General features: G+C 36.0%; 1 protein-coding gene across 1 annotated transcript in view; it reads left to right on the forward strand.

The window, feature by feature from the left end:
- COP1 (COP1 E3 ubiquitin ligase) overlaps nt 1–24,283 on the forward strand; it is a 269,589-nt gene that overhangs the window by 96,289 nt on the left and 149,017 nt on the right. The window contains 1 exon segment of the mRNA XM_024758830.1: nt 2,191–2,248. Within this exon segment, the coding sequence (XP_024614598.1) occupies nt 2,191–2,248 (58 nt within the window).

Below are 24,283 nucleotides of genomic sequence, written 5' to 3' on the forward strand. Positions count from 1 at the left end.
CTGTCCTGCCCCTAGGTTCATTAGAACCTTTTTTTTTGTTTTTTAGATTCCGTATATATGTGTTAGCATACGGTATTTGTTTTTCTCTTTCTGACTTACTTCATTCTGTATGACAGACTCTAGGTCCATCCACCTCACTACAAATAACTCAGTTTCATTTCTTGAGTAATATTGTATATATTGCCACATCTTTGCCACATCTATTGCCACATTGTATATATGTGCCACATCTTGTTTATCCATTCATCTGTCGATGGACACTTAGGTTGCTTCCATGTCCTGGCTATTGTAAATAGTGCTGCAGTGAACATTGTGGTACACGTCTCTTTTTGAATTATGGTTTTCTCAGGGTATATGCCCAGTAGTGGGATTGCTGGGTCTTATGGTAGTTCTATTTTTAGTTTTTTAAGAAACCTCCATACTGTCCTCCATAGTGACTGTATCAATTTACATTTCTACCAACAGTGCAAGAGGGTTCCCTTTTCTCCACTCCCTCTCCAGCCTTTATTGTTTCTAGATTTTTTGATGATGGCCATTCTGACCGAGGAACACAGATTTTTGAATGCATGGCATTTCTTCATTTTTAGCTCTGTTAGTCCCTGGTTATAGTATACTGAAAATAGCGTGTGATCCTGTCATATCAGTTCATGACTCTGTGCAAGGAAAGTGAGAATTGGTTATATTTCATCAAAAGAAATTCATTACACGATTGTGTTAATTCTTTAATTTGTAGTATAAGTGCTTTGAAGGGTCTTTCTTACATAAGTCTTACTATAGGAATGGTTAAGATCACTGAATATCTATTATTATGTATTGCTTTATAAAAAAAGACTACTGTGAAGACAGTTGCATCTCATTTATTATATTTTTGAAAGCATAAGTTTGTATGTTATTGATGAATTTTATTCATAGAGGGTAAAATTTATTGAACATCTACCATTTTTTGGCATCGTACTGAGAAATTAACCCACTTAATTAAATCTTATACCTCTCTGAAGTATCTTACTCATTTAGCAGATGGAGAAGCTAGAGAGGCCAAATAAGATCAATAACTTGCCCAGAGTCATTTAGCTGCTAACAAGTGAAATTCAAACCCACTCTGTACTCTTAAGAGTGCCTCTCATATTATAACCTTTGTGATTATTTGAGTACTAAAGTGAATAATGATTTTGTATATTTATGTAAAGAGACACACTGAAATTAGTATACTTAATTGCTTAAATTTCATTAGGGTAGACAAAAATATAAACATTTCTATAGTAGAAATAGGGAAGAATTTTTTAAAATGTAAAAAACTGTTGATCTATCATGGTTGATGTAGAAGTTATATCATTTTCAAGTGTTAATAGTCTTCATAAGCTAATTTATTTAAAGAAGGGAGGGAGGTAAGAGTGACGTGATAAGATAGATATGGTAAGATGGAACTCTTAGGAAGAGAAGCTAGTCGGGACTTCTAGAGGTTTTTCTAGGGTTAGGTAGGAAAATGCACAGAGAATATATATAATCAAATAGAAAGAACCAATGGAGAAAGTAGACTCTGTTCCACTAGGGCAGAGGTAATTAGAATATAGATTTTGGGTTATGAAAGAAAGATTATTGGTATTTTACCATTTCTTCCATTCCTTTGATAGTTTTCTTTCACGTGAGGTGATTATCATAACATTTTGAAGCTTGAAAGGACTCTAGATATAGCTAGAGATAGCTAGTCTCCACTCATCTCACTTTGCAGTTAAGGAAACAGTTATTATAAGGTATTTGTCCAAGGGTACTAGCTCTAGTGTCATAACAGGATCTGTTAACCATAGCTTTTGACTGCATGCTTGTGCTCTTTTCCCAATATTCTAAGTCCTCTTTTCCTTAGAGTTCAAACATATTAACCTACTGAAAATGAAATTGTAGGAAATACTTCTATATATACACCTATCTTATGATTATTCCCTACTGACATTCTTTCAAGGTGGGTATATTTAAGGTGGTGGGATGAAGGGGTAAATTGTTTAAATATTTACTAATTTTTTGTTTATGGGATATGTGTTTATTTGATGTCTAATTAAATTATTGGTAATAAATATTTTCTCTGCTTAGAAATTAGAAATATTGGATTTATATATGATATATTTTAGATTTACTTTTTCTGTTGCTAAGAGAATGTAAAAACTGAAATCACATTTTTCTTTCTTCATTTTGCAGTAGTATTATTGATTCCACAGAATACAGCCAACCTCCAGGTTTCAGTGGCAGTTCTCAGGTAAATGATACATCTAACAGTATGTTACAGTGGTACGATAAATATAATCACCTGAGTTGTAAAATCACAGATGAGTTTACTGGAATGTCCTGTCATAAAGACAGCTGTTTTGAATGCTGTGGCATTGATTAGGACTTGAATAGCTCTGATACATAATCAGATATATATTTGCTCATCACTGAGTTAAATTTTTTTTTTAAAATACTGGTAACATCAGACCTTGAGAGGAAGGAAATACCATAAGAGGAAATTATGAGTAATCAGGGCATTGTTTCTCTCAGATAAGAAAGTTGTAATTTATTGATGAATTACCCATTATTATGTTGAAAAGTAGTTTTTCTGTGGAAAGTAAACTACAGGCTTGAGGAAAATAGACTCTGGCTTCTCCTTTTCTTTAATTAATTGTATGATTATTTTGATTTTTACTGCCTTCATCTCTGACTTGGGGATGCTGACATTTGTCAAATATAATTTTGAGGCCAGACTTTTTTTTTTTTTAAACTTTTCACATTGAAATAACTTCAGACTTAGAAGTTACAAGAATGGTAAAAAATAATTCCTTTATATTCTGTATGCAGGTTATCCAGATGTTAACATTTGATCACATTTGCTCTATCATTCTCATTCTGTCTCTCTTTTATATATACACACATAAAATTTTTTCTTTGGATGTTTGAGCAGGGTACAGACATACTGTTCCTTTATCTCTAAATACCCCAGTGTATATTTCCTTAAAAACAAGGATATTGTCCTATGTAATCACAGTATAACTTTAAAATTCAAGAAGTTAGTGTTGATATGGTGCTATTATCTAATCTCTATATCTTACTCAGATTTTACAAATTGTCCTTCCAGTATCCTTTATAATATCCTGTTTTCCTTAAAAGGAAAAAAACATAAGGCATTCAAATGAGGCATGTTCATTTGTGTATTCATTTTATGTAATAGTGCAGTTATTTTTATCAAAGTGGAAAGAAAATTCTTTCGGATCATACAGCTTTTATTTGTGTTTTTCTTTCCACACTACTTAAATAACTGCCTCTATTACTTTTATGGTTAGTTTGTGTAACTACTCTGTATATCCTGTGTTATCTTCAACTGCATGCTTGGATTTGGCCTGTTGTTTTTTTATAGTAAGTTTATAGATTGGTTTGTATCTGTTTCTGAACAGCCATGAAAACACCAGATCTAGGTGTTTTTTTTTTTTTCTTTTTTTTCGGTACACGGGCCTCTCACTGTTGTGGCCTCTTCTGTTGTGGAGCACAGGCTCCGGATGCGCAGGCTCAGCGGCCATGGCTCACGGGCCCAGCTGCTCCGCAGCATGTGGGATCTTCCCGGACTGGGGCACGAACCCGTGTCCCCTGCATCGGCAGGCGGACTCTCAACCACTGTGCCACCAGGGAAGCCCTAGGTGTTTTTTAAATAAGACAATGGGATATATCAGGAGAAATTTTTAAGAATTAAATTGAAAAAAAAAAAAGAAAAAAAAAGAATTAAATTGAAACATCCTTAAGAACTTGAACTGGAAAAGCAGTCTCTGAATCTGGAAACAGGCTTGGCATTCACAGCTGTTCTCCTTTTAAACATAATCTCACAGAACATCAACATCAGACATAGTCACTCTGGGACGGTGATGAAATGAAGCAAAAACCAAGATCACTTCATAAATTTATTAAGCACATACAAAAAGAAGTCACTGTGTAAGCCACATAAAATACCAAACACACCTCTATCATGGCTAATATGAGCAGTTGCTGTTTCTTTACTAATTACAACTTTAGTCTCACTGTAGTTTTCTGTTTGTCTAGGTAAGATATATTAAGGTACTCAATCACAGAATTATCTCCACTTCTTGATAGTGTCCAATCTAGAGCAAAGCCTTACTTCCTTGAACCCTCCCCCAAATCACTTAACATGGGCCTATATCCTATAAGTAGTTTGTAACATACTCTTACCTTAACCTGTAGTGTGCTGTATTCTTTGTTGCAATGAGCAATAATAAAATTTGTTCAACTACAGGTGTGTTCCTATTGGTCTTTGGCTGCAGGGCTTTGACAAAGTCTCCATAGAGGAACAGAGAAGATTTTCTGCTATTGCCATTTATAGAACATTGATTTGGAATTTCTAGCAAATTCCATAAGCTAGAAATAATAGAAATTGAATAGAAAAAAAAGCAATCAGAATAGTTTTTTTAAAAATTTTTACTGTTTGCATATAATAAAGGAGACTTCTGGTTTGAGATTGTACACTAAGCCAATGTAATCCCTCCAACCTCCACCCACTAGAAATTCCACTGACATATTGCTATCCTCACACTGAAAACTTAAAAAGAATTTGTAAAGATAAAAAGAATACTTAGGAAGTCCACCTAACATATGAGTCACTGTATGCAGAGTAAAAGTGTGCTTTTGGATGAAGTAGTCTGGGTCTCTCAGGAGACTCCAACCTTAGTATCTGCTGGAGGACAGGGAAGTTGCTGAGGAGGAAAGCCTACTAGTGCTTATGGGATAGAACTAATATGACATTTTGTGCCGAAGTCCTTAGGCTTCATTTCTAGGTATACTCTTTAGAAGAGGCAGACTTAAAACAGATTGACACAGAAAGACTTGAAAACAAAGGAGTAGTTGAGGATAAGCCTGGCAAATATAAGAATGGTAAGAAATACAACAAAAACAAACAAACAACAAAAAAGGAAAGAAGAGTAGACCAAAGTAGAACTCAAGGAAAAAATCATAGAAGAGAGATACAGGTTTTCACATAATGAAAGGTATAATCCCACAAAATAGTCGTTTGTGTGACATAATCTAAAGCATTGGTATTTATATAAAGCAAAACCTATTAGAAATTTTCAAAAATTGATTAAAAGTTAAACATGGTAAGAGATTTTAAGGTATAGTTGTCCTTCAGTATCCATGGGGGATTGGTTCCAGGAACCCCTGCAGGTACCAAAATCCAAGGTTGCTCAAATCCTTGGATAAATTGGTGTATATTTGCATATAACCGGGGTATCACATCCTCCTATATACTTTGTCATCTCTGGATTACTTGTAATAACTAATAGAATGTAAATGCTATATAAAAAGTTTTAAATACAATGTGAATAGTGTGTAAATAGTTGCCAGTGCAGCTGCAAATTCGTTTTGCTTTTTGGAACTTCCTGGAATTTCTTCTTCTTTTTTGGGGGGAGGGTGGTGTGTGGATTTTTTTGGTCTGCATTTGATTGAAGTTTTAGATGCAGAACCTGCGGATATGGAGGGCCTACTGTATAATTCAAGAAGTAATTAAAGTAGAAACAAAAGTATTTAGGTAACATTTATTTTGCATTTACTATTCATGGACATTGCTCAATGTACTTTACATGTATTAACTACTTTAATTCTTAGAATTTCCCTATGAGATAAGTACTATTACTATTATTTTCTATTTTATTGAGGAGGAAACTAGGGCAAAGAAAAGTTGAGGAGGTTGCCCAAGGTAATATAGCAGAGATTTTAACTCAGGCATTATGGCTTCAGGGCAGGTGCTTTTAAATATTAATTTATTCAACCAAAAGTTTTTTTGAGTACCTCCTATTTACCAGACACTATTATAGGCTCTGGTTATTGAACAAAAACAAAACAGACCAAAATTCATGCTGTAGCCAAACTTTCAGTCTAGTTGGAGTGATACTAATAGTAATAAGAATAGATTACCTTTGAACAAAGAGGAGGTGAGGGAGCAAGCTATGTGGATATCTCCGGGAAGATCTAGGCTGAGGGAAAATAAGTACATGAGCCTTAAGGTACAAGAATGCCAGACACAGTCCAGAAGTCCAGTATGACTGGAGAGGAATGAGGAAGGAGGAGAAAAATAGAAATGAGGTAAGAACCATGACAGAGGCCACTTTGGTGCATGATTTTCTTATGTCATTTTAAAGACATAGGATTTTTTCTTTGTTTGAGATGAGTCAAACTTGGTTTAATAGGTACTTGTCTCACTTTATACTTTGCTTCAAGGGATATACATTATTTATAGTAATCTTAGAGCATTTAGAAAACTGGATTGATTCTAAAACAGAATAAATTGTACCATCTACATTCTCTGAATCAGAACATCAAATAAATAACTACTTAGACAATCTGGAAGAGAGAAAACTAAATACTTCTCTTAATACCTTTGTGTCAAAGAGTATACAGACGTTGCTACAAACAATTCAGAAAATAATGCTAGTGAAAATATTATGTATCAAAATTTTTGAAATTTTGGTCAGAACTTTCCTAAAAATTGTATCATTAAATGAATTCATTTTTAGATGCGAATAAAAATAAATGAACTAGGCATTGAACTCAAGACACTGGGAAAAACTTAAGACGGCAAATGTGGAGAGAAATAAAAAAGATCCTGTATGTTATAATATATAATTGAAATTGGCTATTATAATATTGAGTAGATTAAAATAACTTAGTGCTGATGCATACTAGTAAAAATAGCAGTCTTAATAAAATGTATAAATTTCAAGGAAAATAAAAAATATTAAAATAGGTTAAAGCAATTGTTAAACATTTTGAATAGACCAATAACCATAACTTAATGTGATTCCAATTAAAAATCCTCAATATTTTTTAAAGGTCAGTAGAGAGTGTGACCAATTGACTTTAATGGTTATTTATAGAATGAATGCTGCGGAGGTATAATAATTACAAGGGCATTAAGTTATTATAATGTATTCTAAGACTGCTGTAACAAAACGGGCACAATAAAAAATGTAAAATCTAACAGAAAGGTAATGAAGAGTTTACCCTATGGTGAACGTGGATATGCAGATCAGTGGTGAAAGGGAAGATTTTTTTCTTGAATTTAGTTAATTTTTTTATAGAGCAGGTTCTCACTAGTTATCCATTTTATCCATTATACATCTTAGTGTATATATGTCAATTGCAATCTCCCACTTCATCCCACCACCACCACCACCCCCGCCCCCGCCACTTTCCCACCTTGGTATCCATACGTTTGTTCTCCTCATCTCTGTATCTTTTTCTGCCCTGCAAACCAGTTCATCTGTACCATTTTTCTAGTTTCCACATATATGCATTAATATATGATTTTTTTTCTCCTTCTGACTTACTTCACTCTGTATGACAGTCTCTAGATCCATCCACATCTCAACACATGACCCAATTTCGTTCCTTTTTATGGCTGAGTAATATTCCATTGTATATATGTACTACATCTTCTTTATCCATTTGTCTGTCGATGGGCATTTAGGTTGCTTCCATGTCCTGGCTGTTGTAAATAGTGCTGCAATGAACATTGGGGTGCATGTGTCTTTTTGAATTATGGTTTTCTCTGAGTATATGCCTAGTAGTGGGATTGCTGGATCATATGGTTATTCTGTTTTTAGTTTTTTAAGGAACCTCCATACTGTTCTCCAGAGTGGCTGTATCAGTTTACATTCCCACCTTGCAACAGTGCAAGAGGGTTCCCTTTTCTCCACACCCTCTCCAGCATTTGTTGTTTGTACATTTTCTGATGATGCTCATTCTAACTGGTGGGAGGTGATACCTCATTGTAGTTTTGATTTGCATTTCTCTAACAATTAGTGATGTTGAGCAGCTTTTCATGTGCTTCTTGGCCATCTGTATGTCTTCTTTGGGGAAATGTCTATTTAGGTCTTCTGCCCATTTTTGGATTGGGTTGTTTATTTTTTTAATATTCAGCTGCATGAGCTGTTTATATATTTTGGAGATTAATCCTTTGTTGATTCATTTGCAAATATTTTCTCCCATTCTGAGGGTTGTCTTCGCATCTTGTTTATACTTTGCTTTGCAAAAGCTTTTAAGTTTCGTTAGGTCCCATTTGTTTAATTTTGTTTTTATTTCCATTACTCTAGGAGATGGATCAAAAAAGATCTTTCTGTGATTTATGTTGGAGTGTTCTTCCTATGTTTTCCTCTAAGAGTTTTATAGCGTCTGGTCTTAAATTTAGGTCTCTAATCCATTTTGAGTTTATTTTTGTGCATGGTGTTAGGGAGTGTTCTAATTTCATTCTATTCCATGTAGCTGTCCAGTTTTCCCAGCACCACTTATTGAAGAGACTGTCTTTTCTCCATTGTATATCCTTGCCTCGTTTGTCATGGATTAGGTGACCATAGGTGCATGGTTTATCTCTGGGCTTTCTATCCTGTTCCATTGATCTATATTTCTGAGTTTGTGCCAATACCGTATTGTCTTGATCATTGTAGCTTTGTAGTATAGTCTGAAGTCAGCAAGTCTGATTCATCTAGCTCCGTTTTTTTCCCTCAAGACCGCTTTGGCTATTCGGGGTCTTTTGTGTCTCCTTACAAATTTTAAGATTTTTTGTTCTAGTTCTGTAAAAAATGCCATTGGTAATTTGATAGGGATTGCATTGAATCTGTAGATTAGGTAGTATAGTCATTTTCACAATATTGATTCTTCCAATCCAAGAACATGGTATATCTCTCCATCTGTTTGTATCATCTTTAATTTCTTTCATCACTGTCTTATAGTTTTCTGCATACAGGTCTTTTGTCTCCCTAGGTAGATTTATTCCTAGGTATTTTATTCTTTTTGTTGCAGTGGTAAATGGGAGTGTTTCCTTAATTTCTATTTCTGATCTTTCATCATTAGTGTATAGGAATTCAAGAGATTTCTGTGCATTAATTTTGTATCCTGCAACTTTACCAAATTCATTGATTAGCTCTAGTAGTTTTCTGGTGGCATCTTTAGGATTCTCTATGTATAGTATCATGTCATCTGCAAACAGTGCCAGGTTTACATCTCCTTTTCCGATTTGTATTCCTTTTATTTCTTTTTCTTCTCTAAGTGCCATGGCTAGGACTTCCAAAACTATGTTGAATAACAGTGGTGAGAGTGGACATCCTTGTCTTGTTCCTGATCTTAAAGGAAATGCTTTCGGTTTTTCACCATTGAGAATGATGTTTGCTGTGGGTTTTTCATATATGGCCTTTATTTTGTTGAGGTAGGTTCCCTCTGTGCCCACTTTCTGAAGAGTTTTGTTCATAAATGGGTGTTGAATTTTGTCAAAAGCTTTTTCTGCATCTATTGAGATGATCATACGGTTTTTATTCCTTAATTGTTAATGTGGTGTATCACATTGATCGATTTGCATATATTGAAGAATCCTTGCATCCCTGGGAGAAATCACACTTGATCATGGTGTATGATCCTTTTAATGTGTTGTTGGATTCTGTTTGCTTGTATTTTGTTGAGGATTTTTGCATCTACATTCATGAGTGATATTAGTGTGTAATTTTCTTTTTTTGTAGTATCTTTGATTTTGAAATCAGGGTGATGGTGGCCTCCTCGAATGAGTTTGGGAGTGTTCCTACCTCTGCAGTTTTTTAGAAGAGTTTGAGAAGGATGGGTGTTAGCTCTTCTCTAAATGTTTGATAGATTTCAGCTGTGAAGCCATCTGGTCCTGGACTTTTGTTTGTTGGAAGATATTTAATCACAGTTTCAATTTGATTACTTGTGATTGGTCTGTTCATATTTTCTGTTTCTTCCTGGTTCAGTCTTGGAAGGTTATACCTTTCTAAGAATTTGTCCATTTCTTCCAGGTTGTGAATTTTATTGTCATAGAGTTGCTTGTAGTAGTCTCTTAGGATGCTTTGTATTTCTGCAGTGTCTGTTGTAACTTCTCCTTTTTTATTTCTAATTTTATTGATTTGAGTCCTCCCCCTCTTTTGCTTGATGAGTCTGGCTAATGGTTTATCAGTTTTATTAATCTTCTCAAAGAATCAGCTTTTAGTTTTATTGATGTTTGCTATTGTTTTCTTTTTTTCTCTTTCATTTATTTCTGCTCTGATCTTTATGATTTCTTTCCTTCTACTAATGTTGTGTGGTGTTTGTTCTTTCTCTCGTTCCTTTATGTGTAAGGTTAGATTGTTTATTTGAGACTTCTTGTTTCTTGAGGTAGGCTTGTATTGCTATAAACTTCCATCTTAGAACTGCTTTTGCTGCATCCCATAGGTTTTGGATTGGCCTGTTTCATTGTCATTTGTTTCTAGGTATTTTCTGATTTCCTATTTGATTTCTTCAGTGATCTCTTGGTTATTTAGTAAAGTATTGTTTAGCCTCCATGTGTTTTTGTTTTTTATGTTTTTCTCCCTGTAATTGATTTCTAGTTTCACATTTTTGTGGTCAGGAAAGATGCTTCGTATTATTTCAGTTTTCTTATATTTACTGAGGCTTCATTTGATGTGATCTGTCCTGGAGAATGTCCCATGCGCACTTAAGAAGAATGTGTAATCTGCTGTTTTTGGATGGAATGTCCTATAAATATCAGTTAAATCTATCTGGTCTGTTGTGTCATTTAAAGCTTGTGTTTCCTTATTAATTTTCTGTTTGGATGATCTGTCGTTTGGTGTGAGGTGTTAAAGTCCCCCACTATTATTGTGTTACTGTCTGTTTACTCTTCTGGAGCTCTTAGCAGTTGCCTTATGTATTGAGGTGCTCCTATGTTGGGTGCATATATATTTATAATTGTTTTATCTTCTGTTTGGATTGATCCCTTGATCATTATGTAGTGTCCTTCCTTGTCTCTTGTAACGTTCTTTATTTTAAAGTCTATTTTATCTGATATGAGTATTGCTACCTCAGCTTTGTTTTGATTTCCATTCACATGGAATATCTTTTTCCATCCCCTCACTTTCAGCCTGTATGTGTCCCTAGGTCTGAAGTGAGTTTCTTGTAGACAGCATATATATGGGTCTTGTTTTTGTATCCATTCAGCAGTCCTGTGTCTTTTGGTTGGAACATTTAATCCATTCACATTTAAGGTAATTATTGATATGTATGTTCCTATTACCATTTTCTTAACTGTTTTGTGTTTTGTTTTTGTAGGTCCTTTTCTTCTCTTGTGTTTCCCACTTAGAGAAGTTCCTTTAGCATTTGTTGTAGAGCTGATTTGGTGGTGGTGAATTCTCTTAGCTTTTGCTTATATATAAAGCTTTTGATTTGTCTGTGGAATCTGAATGAGATCCTTGCTGGGTAGAGTAATCTTGGTTGTATGTTCTTCCCTTTCATCTCTTTAAATATGTCATGCCATTCCCTTCTGGCTTGTAGAGTTTCTGCTGAGAAATCAGCTGTTAACCTTATTGGAGTTCCCTTGTATGTTGTTTGTCGGTTTTCCCTTGCTGCTGTCAGTAATTTTTCTTTGTCTTTAATTTTTGTCAATTTGATTACTATGTGTCTTGGTGTGTTTCTCTGTGGGTTTATCCTGTATGGGACTCTCTGCACTTCCTGGACTTGGGTGGCTATTTCCTTTCCCATGTTAGGGAAGTTTTCGACTATGATCTCTTCAAATATTTTCTTGGGTTCTTTCTCTCTCTCTTCTTTTGGGGCCCCTACAATGCAAATGTTGTTGTATTTAATGTTCTCCCAGAGGTCTCTTCAGCTGTCTTCATTTCTTTTCATTCTTTTTTCTTTATTCTGTTCCATGGCAGTGAGTTCCACCATTCTGTCTTCCAGGTCACTTATCCATTTTTCTATCTCAGTTATTGTGCTATTGATTCCTTCTATTGTAGTTTTCATTTCATTTATTGTTCATGTTTGTTTGTTTGTTCTTTAAGTCTTCTAGGTCTTTGTTAACCATTTCTTTCATCTTCTCAATCTTTGCCTTCATTCTTTTTCCGAGGTCCTGGATCATCTTCAGTATCATTATTCTGAATTATTTTTCTGGAAGGTTGCCTATCTCCACTTCATTTAGTTGTTTTTCTGGGGTTTTATCTTCTTCCTTCATCTGGTACATAGCCCTCTGACTTTTCATCTCATCTATCTTTCTCTGAATGTGTTTTTAGTTCCACAGACTGCAGGATTGTAGTTCTTCTTGGTTCTGCTGTCTGCCCTTTGGTGGATGAAGCTATCTAAGATGCTTGAGCAAGTTTTCTGATGGGAGGGACTGGTGGTGGGTAGAGCTGGGTGTTGCTCTGGTGGGCAGAGCTCAGTGAAAATTTAATCCACTTGTCTGCTGATGAGTCGGACTGGGTTCCCTCCCTGTTGGTTGTTTGGCCTGAGGGGACCCAACACTGGAGCCTACCCACGCTCTTTAGTGGGGCTAATTGTGTCTCTGGGAGGGCTCACGCCAAGGAGTACTTCCCAGCACTTCTGCTGCCAGTGTCCTTGTCCTCATGGTGAGACACATCCCCCCCCCGCCTCTGCAGGAGACCCTCCAACACCAGCAGGTAGGTCTATTCAGTCTCGTATGCGGTCATTGCTCCTCCCCCTGGGTACCAATGCACACACTACTTTGTGTGTGCCCTCCAAGAGTGGAGTCTCTGTTCCCCCCAGTCCTGTCGAAGTCCTGCTGTCAAATCCCGCTAGCCTTCAAAGTCTGATTCTCCAGGAATTCCTCCTCCCGTTTCTGGGCCTCCAGGTTGGGAAGCCTGACGTGGGGCTCAGAACCTTCACTCCAGTGGGTGGACTTCTGTGGTCTAAGTGTTCTCCAGTTTGTGAGTCACCCACCCAGCAGTTATGGGGTTTGAGTTTATTGTGATTGCGCCCCCTCCTAGCATCTCATTGTGGCCTCTCCTTTGTCTTTGGATGTTGGTTATGTTTTTTGCTGAGTTCCAGTGTCTTCTTGTTGATGATTGTTCAACAGTTAGTTGTGATTCCAGTGCTCTCGCAGGAGGGAGTCAAAAGCGAAGATTAAGTAAATTATGCAGTGTTAGCCAGGAAGCATTTGAAGGAAATTTAGCTTTCTGTTTTATCTGTTACTGTAAGAGTCCAGATCAGCTAAATAATGATTTAAATAATAATAGAACTATAGAAAAAAGAGGGCTGTATATAAGAAAGCACCATAAACAAGCTTTTAAACCCAAACTGGGAAAGGTTTTGTCAGTTGCTTCACATTGCTTCAAAATGAAAAAAGTTTCTTAAACCAATTTCATTCTTTTGATGAAAGCTCCAAAATTTTTTTTTTTAAAAAGATGAAGAACATGGGGGGAAAAGGCAAATTCAGATGGTTGGCTCACATATGAAATAATACTCAACTTCCTAAATAATAAAAGCACAATATGAAGTAGTGTAAGGTACCAAAGAAGTCACCTAATAGTGGCTAAGGATGTTTCAAAATGGGAAATCTTCTTGCTTGCTGTGTGCATGTACATGTAGTGTTGAGGATGGGATGGGGTACTGAGAGAGGGGGAAAAGGGGAGGGGGGAGAGAGTTGTCTTACAGGAAGACTATTTGGCGATATATACATATGAGAAATGCTAAAAATGTGTGATTTGGTAGTGATAAACATAGGAATTTTTTATAAGAAATGATTCAAAGTACTATGTAAAGATTATATACCAGTATTATTTATAAAAGCAAAAATTCTAGAAAAATAAATATGCCCAATCATAGTAGAATAGCTATAGAAACTATGGTACAGCTATCGGGTATATTATTTTACTACTCTTAAAAATAATGTTTATAGTTGTAATTGAACTGAAAAAAATGTTAACAATATAATGTAGGTGAAGCCGGAAACAATTTTTTTATACCACTGAAGTTTTATAATTGCCTGTTCATTTTGCTTTAGAATTTTTATATAAGCTTAGTACAGTTAGTAAAATCAGGAAATTTAATGTTAATGCAGTATTATTATTTGAGATAATGTAGTTAAATTTTAGCAGTTTTGCCCCTAATATTCTTTTATAGCAAAAGAAAAAAATTTTCCTTCTCCAATATGAATCCGGAATCACTGGTTACCTTTAGTTGTCATGTTTCTTCAATCTCCTCTAAATTGTTATAGTTCCTTAGTTGTGCGTGATGTTGACGTTTTTGAATATTATAAGTTATTAATTTTGTAGAACGTTCCTTAATATGAGTTTGTGTGGTATTTCCTTATAACTAGATACAGATTATCCATTTTTATCAGGAATACTACAGAACCGATGTGGTATCCTTTGTTAGTTTGTCATATCTTGAGCCATATGATATGAGTTTGCTCAGTACTGGTGATGTTAACTCTGACCACTTGATTAAGGTAGTGCCTGCCAGATTTGTCCTCTGTAAATTTACCATTTTCTCCCATTTGAGCATCTATTAATAAATCTTACTTGAAATAATTATTAATGTGTTTTGCCCAAATGATAATTTTTAATTCGTTTTTTCTTCCACATTTATTTTTTTAACTTTTTTATTGAAGTATAGTTAGTTTACAGTGTTGTGTTAGTTTCAAGTATACAGCAAAGTGAGTCACATATATATGTGTACTTTTTCAGATTCTTTTCCATTATAGGTTATTATGAGATATTGAGTATAGTTCTCTGTGCTATACAGTAGATCCTTGTCATTTACCTATTTTATATAGAGTAGTGTGTATATGTTAATCCCAAACTCCTAATTTATCCACCCCCACTCTTGTGCTATCCCCTTTGGTAACCATAAGTTTGCTTTCTATGTCTGTGAGTCTATTTCTGTTTCGTAAATAAGTTCATTTGTATCATTTTTTTAGATGCCACATTTAAGTGATATCATACAGTATAATCTTCCTCTGTCTAACTTGACTTAATGTGATAAGCCCATCCATGTTGCTGCAAATGGCATTATTTCATTTTTTTAAATAGCTGAGTAATACTTCCACATTTATTCGTTAGCATTTCTACTGAAAGGGAGGATCTTTCCCTCCCTCCCTCTTTGTTTGTTTATATGGTTATGGAATCATGGAATTTTAATTTTTTCTGTTAATCATTTTGAAACTGAAATTGTTCCCTGTTTGTCTAGTTGGAACTCCTTCAAGCTGATTTTCATGTTCTTATCATTCTTTAAGTGACTTATTACATTCTTAGACAACAAGATATACCAGCATCATCTTGTACTTACCTTGCCCCAGTCCTGGAATCAACCATGTATCCAGGAAGCCCTGTTTTCTTTTTTTTCTTTTTTTTTTTTTTTGCACTACGCGGGCCTCTCACTGTTGTGGCCTCTCCCATTGCGGAGCACAGGCTCCGGATGCACAGGCTCAGCGGCCATGGCTCACGGGCCTAGGTGCTCCGCGGTATGTAGGATCTTCCCGGACCAGGGCACGAACCCGTGTCCCCTGCATCGGCAGGCAGACTCTCAACCACTGCGCCACCAGGGAAGCGCAAGATCTGGGTTTTAAGTGTGCTCATTTCACTTAGAGCATCATTGCTTGTAGATCTTCTCAGTGGACAGAGCTAGGAAATATGTATATCTGTATATATAACATATTATAATATGTATCCATTAATTATATATTGTTCACCTTAAGTGTTTGATGAAAGGACTCACAGGAATCAAGCAGTTTATACTTTTGGAACATCATTATAGGCAATGGATATAGTACAGCCAAGCAGAAGAAGGGTACTCATTGAAAGGGATATGAAGACTTCAGGCACAGTCTTCTTTGTCCTTCTACCACCGAGTCACAGAGGAATTGCTTTGTTTCTACGTTCAGAACAACTGCTAGCTTGCATCTCAAGCACCTTAGTAATGGGAAATTCAAATTTGGCTTGAGGTCGGATCTCTTATTTTAAGCTAGTCACATGGGCAGTGCATTCTAGTTATGTGACCAGCCATTAAGTTACAGGCTCCACTGAAATCAGGTGAATCATAAATTCACTTATTATTACTAAACAATGCTGACAGACTGATACAGTCTGCTCCCAAACAACTCACAGGCCCATGGTTATGGAATATCATTTATCTTTATTTAGTACATTTTGTGGGCTTCCCTGGTGGCGCAGTGGTTAAGAATCCACCTGCCAACCCAGGGGACACGGGTTCGAGCCCTGGTCTGGGAAGATCCCACATGCCACGGAGCAACTAAGCCGATGCGCCACAACTACTGAGCCTGTGTTCCAGAGCCCACGAGCCACAACTACTGAGCCTGCGTGCTGCAACTACTGAAGACCATGCTCCTAGGGCCCGTGCTCTGCAACAAGAGAAGCCACCGCAATGAGAAGTCTGTGAGCCGCAACGAAGAGTAGCCCCCACTCGCCGCAACTAGAGAAAGCCTGCATGTAGCAATGGAAGACCCAATGCAGCCAAAAATAAATAAATTTAAAAAAAAAAAAGAATTGTTAAAAAAACCCACAACATTTTGTAATGTAGGTAAGAGTCAACTGTTCTGGAGATAACCATGTGGGCAATACAGACTAGCTGAGATTAATCTGTGCTATTCAGTTTATGAACATAATATTTATGTAATCATATATGTAAATAACATGTCTGTTTCTGCATCTGTCATAAAAGCTATGAGTTCATACTGATGAGCTCTCATTGCAGTTCACTATCACAGGGTTCATTGTAGCTTTATATTGTACCCTTTCTATATCTCTGATTCTCTTTTCTGACAGAAACCTAGCTCTCATTATCAAAATAAATTTTACTTATTGTCATAGTCTTAGAAAAAATATATATATATAAACTAGTATGGAAATTACTAAGAAAACAAATCTACTAACTAGTGATACTTAAATTTCTTTTTGTCTTTAGTCTGAGAGAATATAGTGTGAAAATATAGTGTGTTCAAAGTTTACTGGGTTTTGATTGTTAATTTTCATCAGTATAAACTGTGATATTTCTTTGAAATACAGTTAAATTCATTTGCTTCTGTTTGTGTTCCACCACCCCCCATTTTTATGACATACAGACTTTTTTGAATATATGAAATATTAACCTGATTCTAAAAGTCAGAGCTATACAAAAAGTCATAATAAATACCACCCGTCCAGCCCTTCTACCAATTCCCATATCCTTTATCTTTTCCCACTACATTGTTTCTTACCCCCTGTTGGTAACTAGTTTTATTAGTCAGGTTTTCATGATACATATTCATATTCTCTTTATTTCTTTTTTCTTACACAAAGGGTAGCTTTCCTAGTGATTCTCTTCTGCACTTTGCTTTTTTATTTTAACAATTTATCATGAAAACAAATCCACAGAAGTTCATAGAACTCTTCCTCATTGTTTTTATAGCTGCATAGGATTATTTAATCAATTTGTTACATAAAGACAGGTAGTTTACATTATCTTGTAAATACAAGTAGTGCTGCAGTGATTAACTTGTGCATATGTATTTTCATATTGTTGGACAATGTATCTTCAGTGTAAATTCCTAGACATGGGGTTTCTGGGTCAAAGGTGTAGATGGATGAATGGATGGATGATGGGTGGACGGACGGATGGATGGAGAGAAAGAGATTGATATTGCCAAATCATCCTCTTCCCCCAAAGAATTGTACCAATTTGCATTTTCCCCAGCAATATATGAATGTGCCTGTTTTCCTAGAGTCTTTCTCAGAGCCTCTCTAAAAGAATGAGTTTTACTTTAAAATTTTTGCCAATCTTTCAGGTGAGAAATATATCTCAGAATAGTTTTATGTTTCTGTAATTATGAATGAAGTTGAACAAACATCATATGATTACTGGTATATTAATATACTTATTAGTGGATTATGTATTCATATTTCTGGCCTTTTTTTTTTTTTTTTTTTGCGGTACGCGGGCCTCTAACTGTTGTGGCCTCTCCCGTTGCGGAGCACAGGCTCCGGACGTGCAGGCTCAGCGGCCGTGGTGGCTCACGGGCCTAGCCGCTCTGCGGCATGTGGGATCTTCCCGAACCGGGGCACGAACCTGTGTCTCCTGCATCGGCAGGCGGACTCTTCAACCACTGCACCACCAGGGAAGCCCTGGCCTATTTTTTCTATAAGGTTTTTGATCTGTTTTGTTCAATTTTTAAGATTTGACGGTATATTAAGAATATTAGCCCTTTATCTGTGATAAATGTTGCCTATATTTTCTTCTGTTTTTCTTTGAAACTGTTCAAAATTTTTAAATTATTATTTAAAGTTACCAATCTTTTGTTACCTCTGGGTTTTGAGTCATAGTTCAAAATGTCTACCTGTAACTAAAATACAGAGAAATTTACCCATGTTTTCTTAAAATACTTGTCTCATTTCATTTTTTACATTTAGATTCCTGTTCTGTTTGGAGTTTATTGTTGTGTATGTTTTGAGGTGTGGATCTAATTTAATCTTTATCCAAATGTCTAGTCAGTTGTCCCAGCCCACTTTTTAAAAATCTATCTTTGATCGAGAGTTGTGATATGCAGCCTTTCTCATATCAAAAATTCTGTGTGTAAAATGGATTTATTTCTGGTCTTTCTCTTCTATCTGCTGATGTGTTTCTCTTTTCGCTATCACCTCTTTATGGTATGTTTTAATGTCTGATAGAACTAATTCCTCCAACCCCCCAGCACTTCTTTTTCAGTGTTTTACAGAGTATTCTTTCCTGTTTGTTTTTTCACATGAACTTTATTATTTTTTAAAATTTATTTATTTTTGGCTGTGTTGTGTCTTCATTGTTGTACATGGGCTTTCTCTGGTTGCAGCGAGTGGGGGCTACTCTTCATTGTGGTGCATGGGCTTCTCATCATGGTGGCTTCTCTTGTTGCGGAGCACGGGCTCTAGGCACTCAGGCTTCAGTAGTTGTGGCTTGCAGGCTAAGTAGTTGTGGCTCGTGGGCTCTAGAGTGCAGGCTCAGTAATTGTGGTGCACGGGCTTAGTTGCTCCGCAGCATGTGAGATCTTCCCGGACCAGAGCTCGAACCCGTGTCCCCTTCATTGGCAGGCGGATTCTTAACCACTGCGCCACCAGAGAAGCCCTCACATCAACTTTAGTATCAGTTTCTCTAGCTGCATAAAAAAGCTTCTTGGTATCTTTATTAGAACTGCCTTTAACTTATAAATTACCTTACGAGGAATTGATTATGATATTAAGTTGAGTCTAGGTTTTATTTATTTCTTCATAAGTTTATTCCTAAGTTTCATTAGAGTTGTAAAATTAAATTTTAAAATTTTGAGATAATTGTAGATTCATATGCAGTTGTAAAAATTAATACAGAGAGAGCCCATGAAAATTCCCTGGTGGTCCAGTGGTTAGGACTCCATGCTTCCACTACTGGCAGCCTGGGTTCAATCCATCCCTGGTTGGGGAACTAAGATTGCACAAACTGCGTCGTACGGCCAAAACAAAACAAAAAGCATTAAAAAAGACAACAAACCAGAGAGAGCCCCTGTACCATTTACCCAGTTACCATAATGGTAACACACGAACAATATTGAGCTTTCCAGTCCATGTATATGGTATATCTTTCCATCTATTTTGGTCCTTTAAAAATTTCTCCTGGCAGTGTTTGTGTTTGTAATATAGAGGTCTTCCATGCTTTCATTAAATTTCTAATTCTTTTTGATGCTATTATTGATACAATTATTTTAAAATTTTTATTTTCTACTTTGTTGTGAATATATAAACATAGAATTGATTTTTGTACGTTAGCCATTTCTTATTAGCTTGCTAAGTTTATTAATTTTCTTTCTAAATTTATTAATTCTAGTAGTTTTGTAGATTCTCAGGAATTTCTGTGTAAAATCATATGATCAGCAAGAAGATATTTTTACCTTTTCTAATCTTTGTGTGTTCTTTTCTGTTTCCCCTCACCTCTTCCCCCTTCTCCTCTCCTTCTTCCCTCCCCTCCTCTCCTCTCGCCACATCTCCCTTCTCTTCTTTTTCCTCTTTTTTCCTCCCCTTTCCCCCTTATACTTCAACTTATATGTTAGCTCTACATTTTGGTAGATGCCTTTTATCAAGTTGAGGAAGTTTCCTTCTGTTCCTAATTTGTTGAGAAATTTTAACATGTATAGGTGCTGAATTTTGTCAGATGCTTTTTATGCATCTCTTGAAATTTTTTTTTAAATTAAATTTTATTTATTTATACAGCAGGTTCTTATTAGTCATCCATTTTATACACATCAGTGTATACATGTCAATCACAATCTCCCAATTCATCACAACCTCCGCCGCTTTCCCCCTTGGTGTCCATATGTTTTTTCTCTACATCTGTATCTCAATTTATGCCCTGCAAACCAGGCAGAAATTTTTATATGGATATCTCCTTTATTCTGCCCACTTGATGAATTGCGTTGATTGATTTTCTAATATGAAAACAACCCTGCATTCTTGGACTGAACTCCATTTAGTCATGATGAGTTATTCTTTTTACATGTTGTTGAAATTGATTTGCTGTTATTTTGTTGTGGGTGCTTGTTTTCATGAAGGCCCTTATTCCCCTTCTTCTTTCCTTCCCCTTCCCCAGTGTCCTCGTTGGGTTTGGGTATTACAGCTATGCTGGTCTCAGAAGACAAATTGGGAAGTGTTTTCTGAAAGAGTTTGTGTACAATTGATGTTATGTCTTCCTTGAATATTTGGTAGAATTTTCATGTAAAAGTATCTGGGCCCTCTCTTCTGATGTGTATGCTGGTTTTCAGTGTATTTATTCTGTCTTATTCTTGAACCCCATAAATTAGATATTATAATTAATGTATGTAAACAATATTTAAAATCACTTACTTGGTTACTAGTTTCCTTGCTTCTCTTTCATTTTGTGTCTCAGACATTCTGGTTTGTGTTGTTGAACTTTTCAATTACATGGTTTCAGAAATTTTTTAAGAAGTAGCTTATTGGTGATAATCCTTGTTTTCATTTACATGAAAAAATATTTTGCTCGTGTTGTTGCAGGACAGTTTTGTTGGAATCTGAATTTTAGGTTGGGGTTATTTTATTTCAACCTTTAAGGATAACCAAAGTTTACTTTGTTCTAACTTCTCTTATTGCTTTTGAGAAGTATTTTGCTTGTTTAATTGTTCCTGTTAGGTGAATTAACTTTTCTGTTTGTCTCATTTTAAAACCTTTCTGTTTTGTAAAAAAACATAGTTTTGCTTTAGTGTGTCTAATTGCAGATTTCTTTTTTTTTTAATTAACTTACTTTTATTTATTTTTGGCTGCGTTGGATCTTTGTTGCTGAGTGCAGGCTTTCTCTAGTTGGCGGCGAGCAGGTGCTACTCTTTGTTGCAGTGCGCAGGCTTCTCATCGTGGTGGCTTCTCGTTGTGGAGCACGGGCTCTAGGCATGCGAGCTTCAGTAGATGTGGCACGTGGGCTCAGTTGTTATGGCTTGTGGGCTCTAGAGCGCAGGCTCAGTAGTTGTGGCACAGGGGCTTAGTTGCTCTCTGGAATGTAGGATCTTCCCGGACCAGGGCTCGAACCCGGGTCCTCTGCATTGGCAGACACATTCTTCACCACTGTACCACCAGAGACGCCTTGTGGATTTGTTTTTAATTATCCTTCTTGGTAGGAATAATTTCTATGTCTGTATTCATGTATGTTTTCAGTTCTGGAAAATTGTCAGCACCAACTCTTCAGATATGTCTTCTTCAGTCTGTAACTCTTTTCTGGGTCTCTGGGGGCCCATATTTTAAACCTTATTATTCTTTTTTTTTTTTTTTTTTTTTTTTTTTGAGAAGCCCTTCTTTTTTTTCTTTGGATTTAATTTAATTTATTTTTTTATACAGCAGGTTCTCATTAGTTATCCATTTTATACATATTAGTGTATATATGTCAATCCCAATCCCCCAGTTCATCACCCCCCGACTGCCACACCCCCGCCACTTTCCCACTTGGTATCCATACGTTTGTTCTCCTCATCTGTGTCTCAATTTCTGCCCTGCAAACCGGTCCATCCGTACCACTTTTTAGGTTCCACATATATGTGTTAGTATACGATTTTGTTTTTCTCTTTCTGACTTACTTCACTCCGTATGACAGTCTCTGGATCCATCCATGTCTCTATAAATGACCCAATTTCGTTCCTTTTTATGGCTGAGTAATATCCCATTGTATATAGGTACCACATCTTCTTTATCCATTCGTCTGTTGATAGGCATTTAGGTTGCTTCCATGACCTGGCTGTTGTAAATAGTGCTGCAATGAACACTGGGGTGCATGAGTCTTTTTGAATTATGGTTTTCTCTGAGTATATGCCTAGTAGTGGGATTGCTGGATCATATGGTTATTCTATTTTTAGTTTTTTAAGGAACCTCCATACTGTTCTCCAGAGTGGCTGTATCAGTTTACATTCCCACCTTGCAACAGAGCAAGAGGGTTCCCTTTTCTCCACACCCTCTCCAGCATTTGTTGTTTGTAGATTTTCTGATGATGCCCATTCTAACTGGTGTGAGGTGATACCTCACTGTAGTTTTGATTTGCATTTCTCTAACAATTAGTGATGTTGAGCAGCTTTTCATGTGCTTCTTGGCCATCTGTATGTCTTCCTTGGAGAAATGTCTATTTAGGTCTTCTGCCCATTTTTGGATTGGGTTGTTTGTTTTTTTAATATTCAGCTGCATGAGCTGTTTATATATTTTGGAGATTAATCCTTTGTCCATTAATTCGTTTGCAAATATTTTCTCCCATTCTGAGGGTTGTCTTCTCATCTTGTTTATAGTTTCCTTTGCTATGCAAAAGCTTTTAAGTTTCATTATGTCCCATTTGTTTAATTCATTTTTATTTCCATTACTCTCGGAGGTGGATCAAAAAAGATCGTGCTGTGATTTATGACAGTGTTCTTCCTATGTTTTCCTCTAAGAGTTTGATAGTGTCTGGTCTTACATTTAGGTCTCTAATCCATTTTGAGTTTATTTTTGTGTATGGTGTTAGGGAGTGTTCTAATTTCATTCTATTCCATGTAGCTGTCCAGTTTTCCCAGCACCACTTATTGAAGAGACTGTCTTTTCTCCATTGTATATCCTTGCCTCCTTTGTCATAGATTAGTTGTCCATAGGTGTGTGGGTTGATCTCTGGGCTTTCTATCCTGTTCCATTGATCTATATTTCTGCGTTTGTGCCAGTATCCTATTGTCTTGATTACTGTAGCTTTGTAATAGAGTCTGAAGTCAGTGGGTCTGATTCCTCCAGCTCCGTTTTTTTCCCTCAGGACCGCTTTGGCTATTTGGCGTCTTTTGTGTCTTCATACAAATTTTAAGATTTTTTGTTCTAGTTCTGTAAAAAATGCCATTGGTAATTTGATAGGGATTGCATTGAATCTGTAGATTGCTTTAGGTAATATAGTCACTTTCACAATATTGATTCTTCCAATCCAAGAACATGGTATATCTCTCCATGTGTTTGTGTCATGTTTAATTTCTTTCATCAGTGTCTTATAGTTTTCTGCGTACAGATCTTTTATCTCCCTAGGTAGGTTTATCCCTAGGTATTTTATTCTTTTTGTTGCAGTGGTAAATGGGAGTGTTCCCTTAATTTCTCTTTCAGATTTTTCATCATTGGTGTATAGGAATGCAAGAGATTTCTGTGCATTAATTTTGTATCCTGCAACTTTACCAAATTCATTGATTAGCTCTAGTAGTTTTCTGGTGGCATCTTTAGGATTCTCTATGTATAGTATCATGTTATTTGCGAACAGTGACAGTTTTACCTTTTCTTTTCCAATTTGTATTCCTTTTATTTGTTTCTTCTCTGATTGCTGTGGATAGGTCTTCCAAAACTATGTTGAATAATAGTGGTGAGAGTGGACATCCTTGTCTTGTTCCTGATCTTACAGGAAATGCTTTCAGTTTTTCACCCTTGAGAATGATGTTTGCTGTGGGTTTATTTTATATGGCCTTTATTATGTTCAGGTAGGTTCCCTCTTTTCCCACTTTCTGGAGAGTTTTTATCATAAATGGGTGTTGAATTTTGTCAAAAGCTTTTTCTGCATCTATTGAGATGATCATGTGGTTTTTCTTCTTCAATTTGTTAATATGGTTTATCACATTGATTGATTTGCGTATATTGAAGAATCCTTGCATCCTTGGGATAAATCCCACTTGATTATGGCGTATGAGCCTTTTAATGTGTTGTTGTATTCTCTTTGCTAGTATTTGTTGAGGATTTTTGCATCTATATTCATCAGTGATATGGGTCTGTAATTTTCTTTTTTTGTAGTATCTTTGTCTGATTTTGGTATCAGAGTGATGGTGGCCTCATAGAATGAGTTTGGGAGTGTTCCTTCCTCTGCATTTTTTTGGAAGAGTTTGAGAAGGATGGGTGTTAGCTCTTCTCTAAATATTTGATGGAATTCCCCTGTGAAGCCATCTGGTTCTCGACTTTTGTTTCCTGGAAGATATTTAATCTCAGTGTCAATTTGATTACTTGTGATTGGTCTGTTCATATTT

Source organism: Neophocaena asiaeorientalis, unplaced genomic scaffold (assembly GCF_003031525.2).
Source record: "Neophocaena asiaeorientalis asiaeorientalis breed wild unplaced genomic scaffold, Neophocaena_asiaeorientalis_V1.1 scaffold182, whole genome shotgun sequence".
Taxonomy (NCBI): Eukaryota; Metazoa; Chordata; class Mammalia; order Artiodactyla; family Phocoenidae; genus Neophocaena; species Neophocaena asiaeorientalis.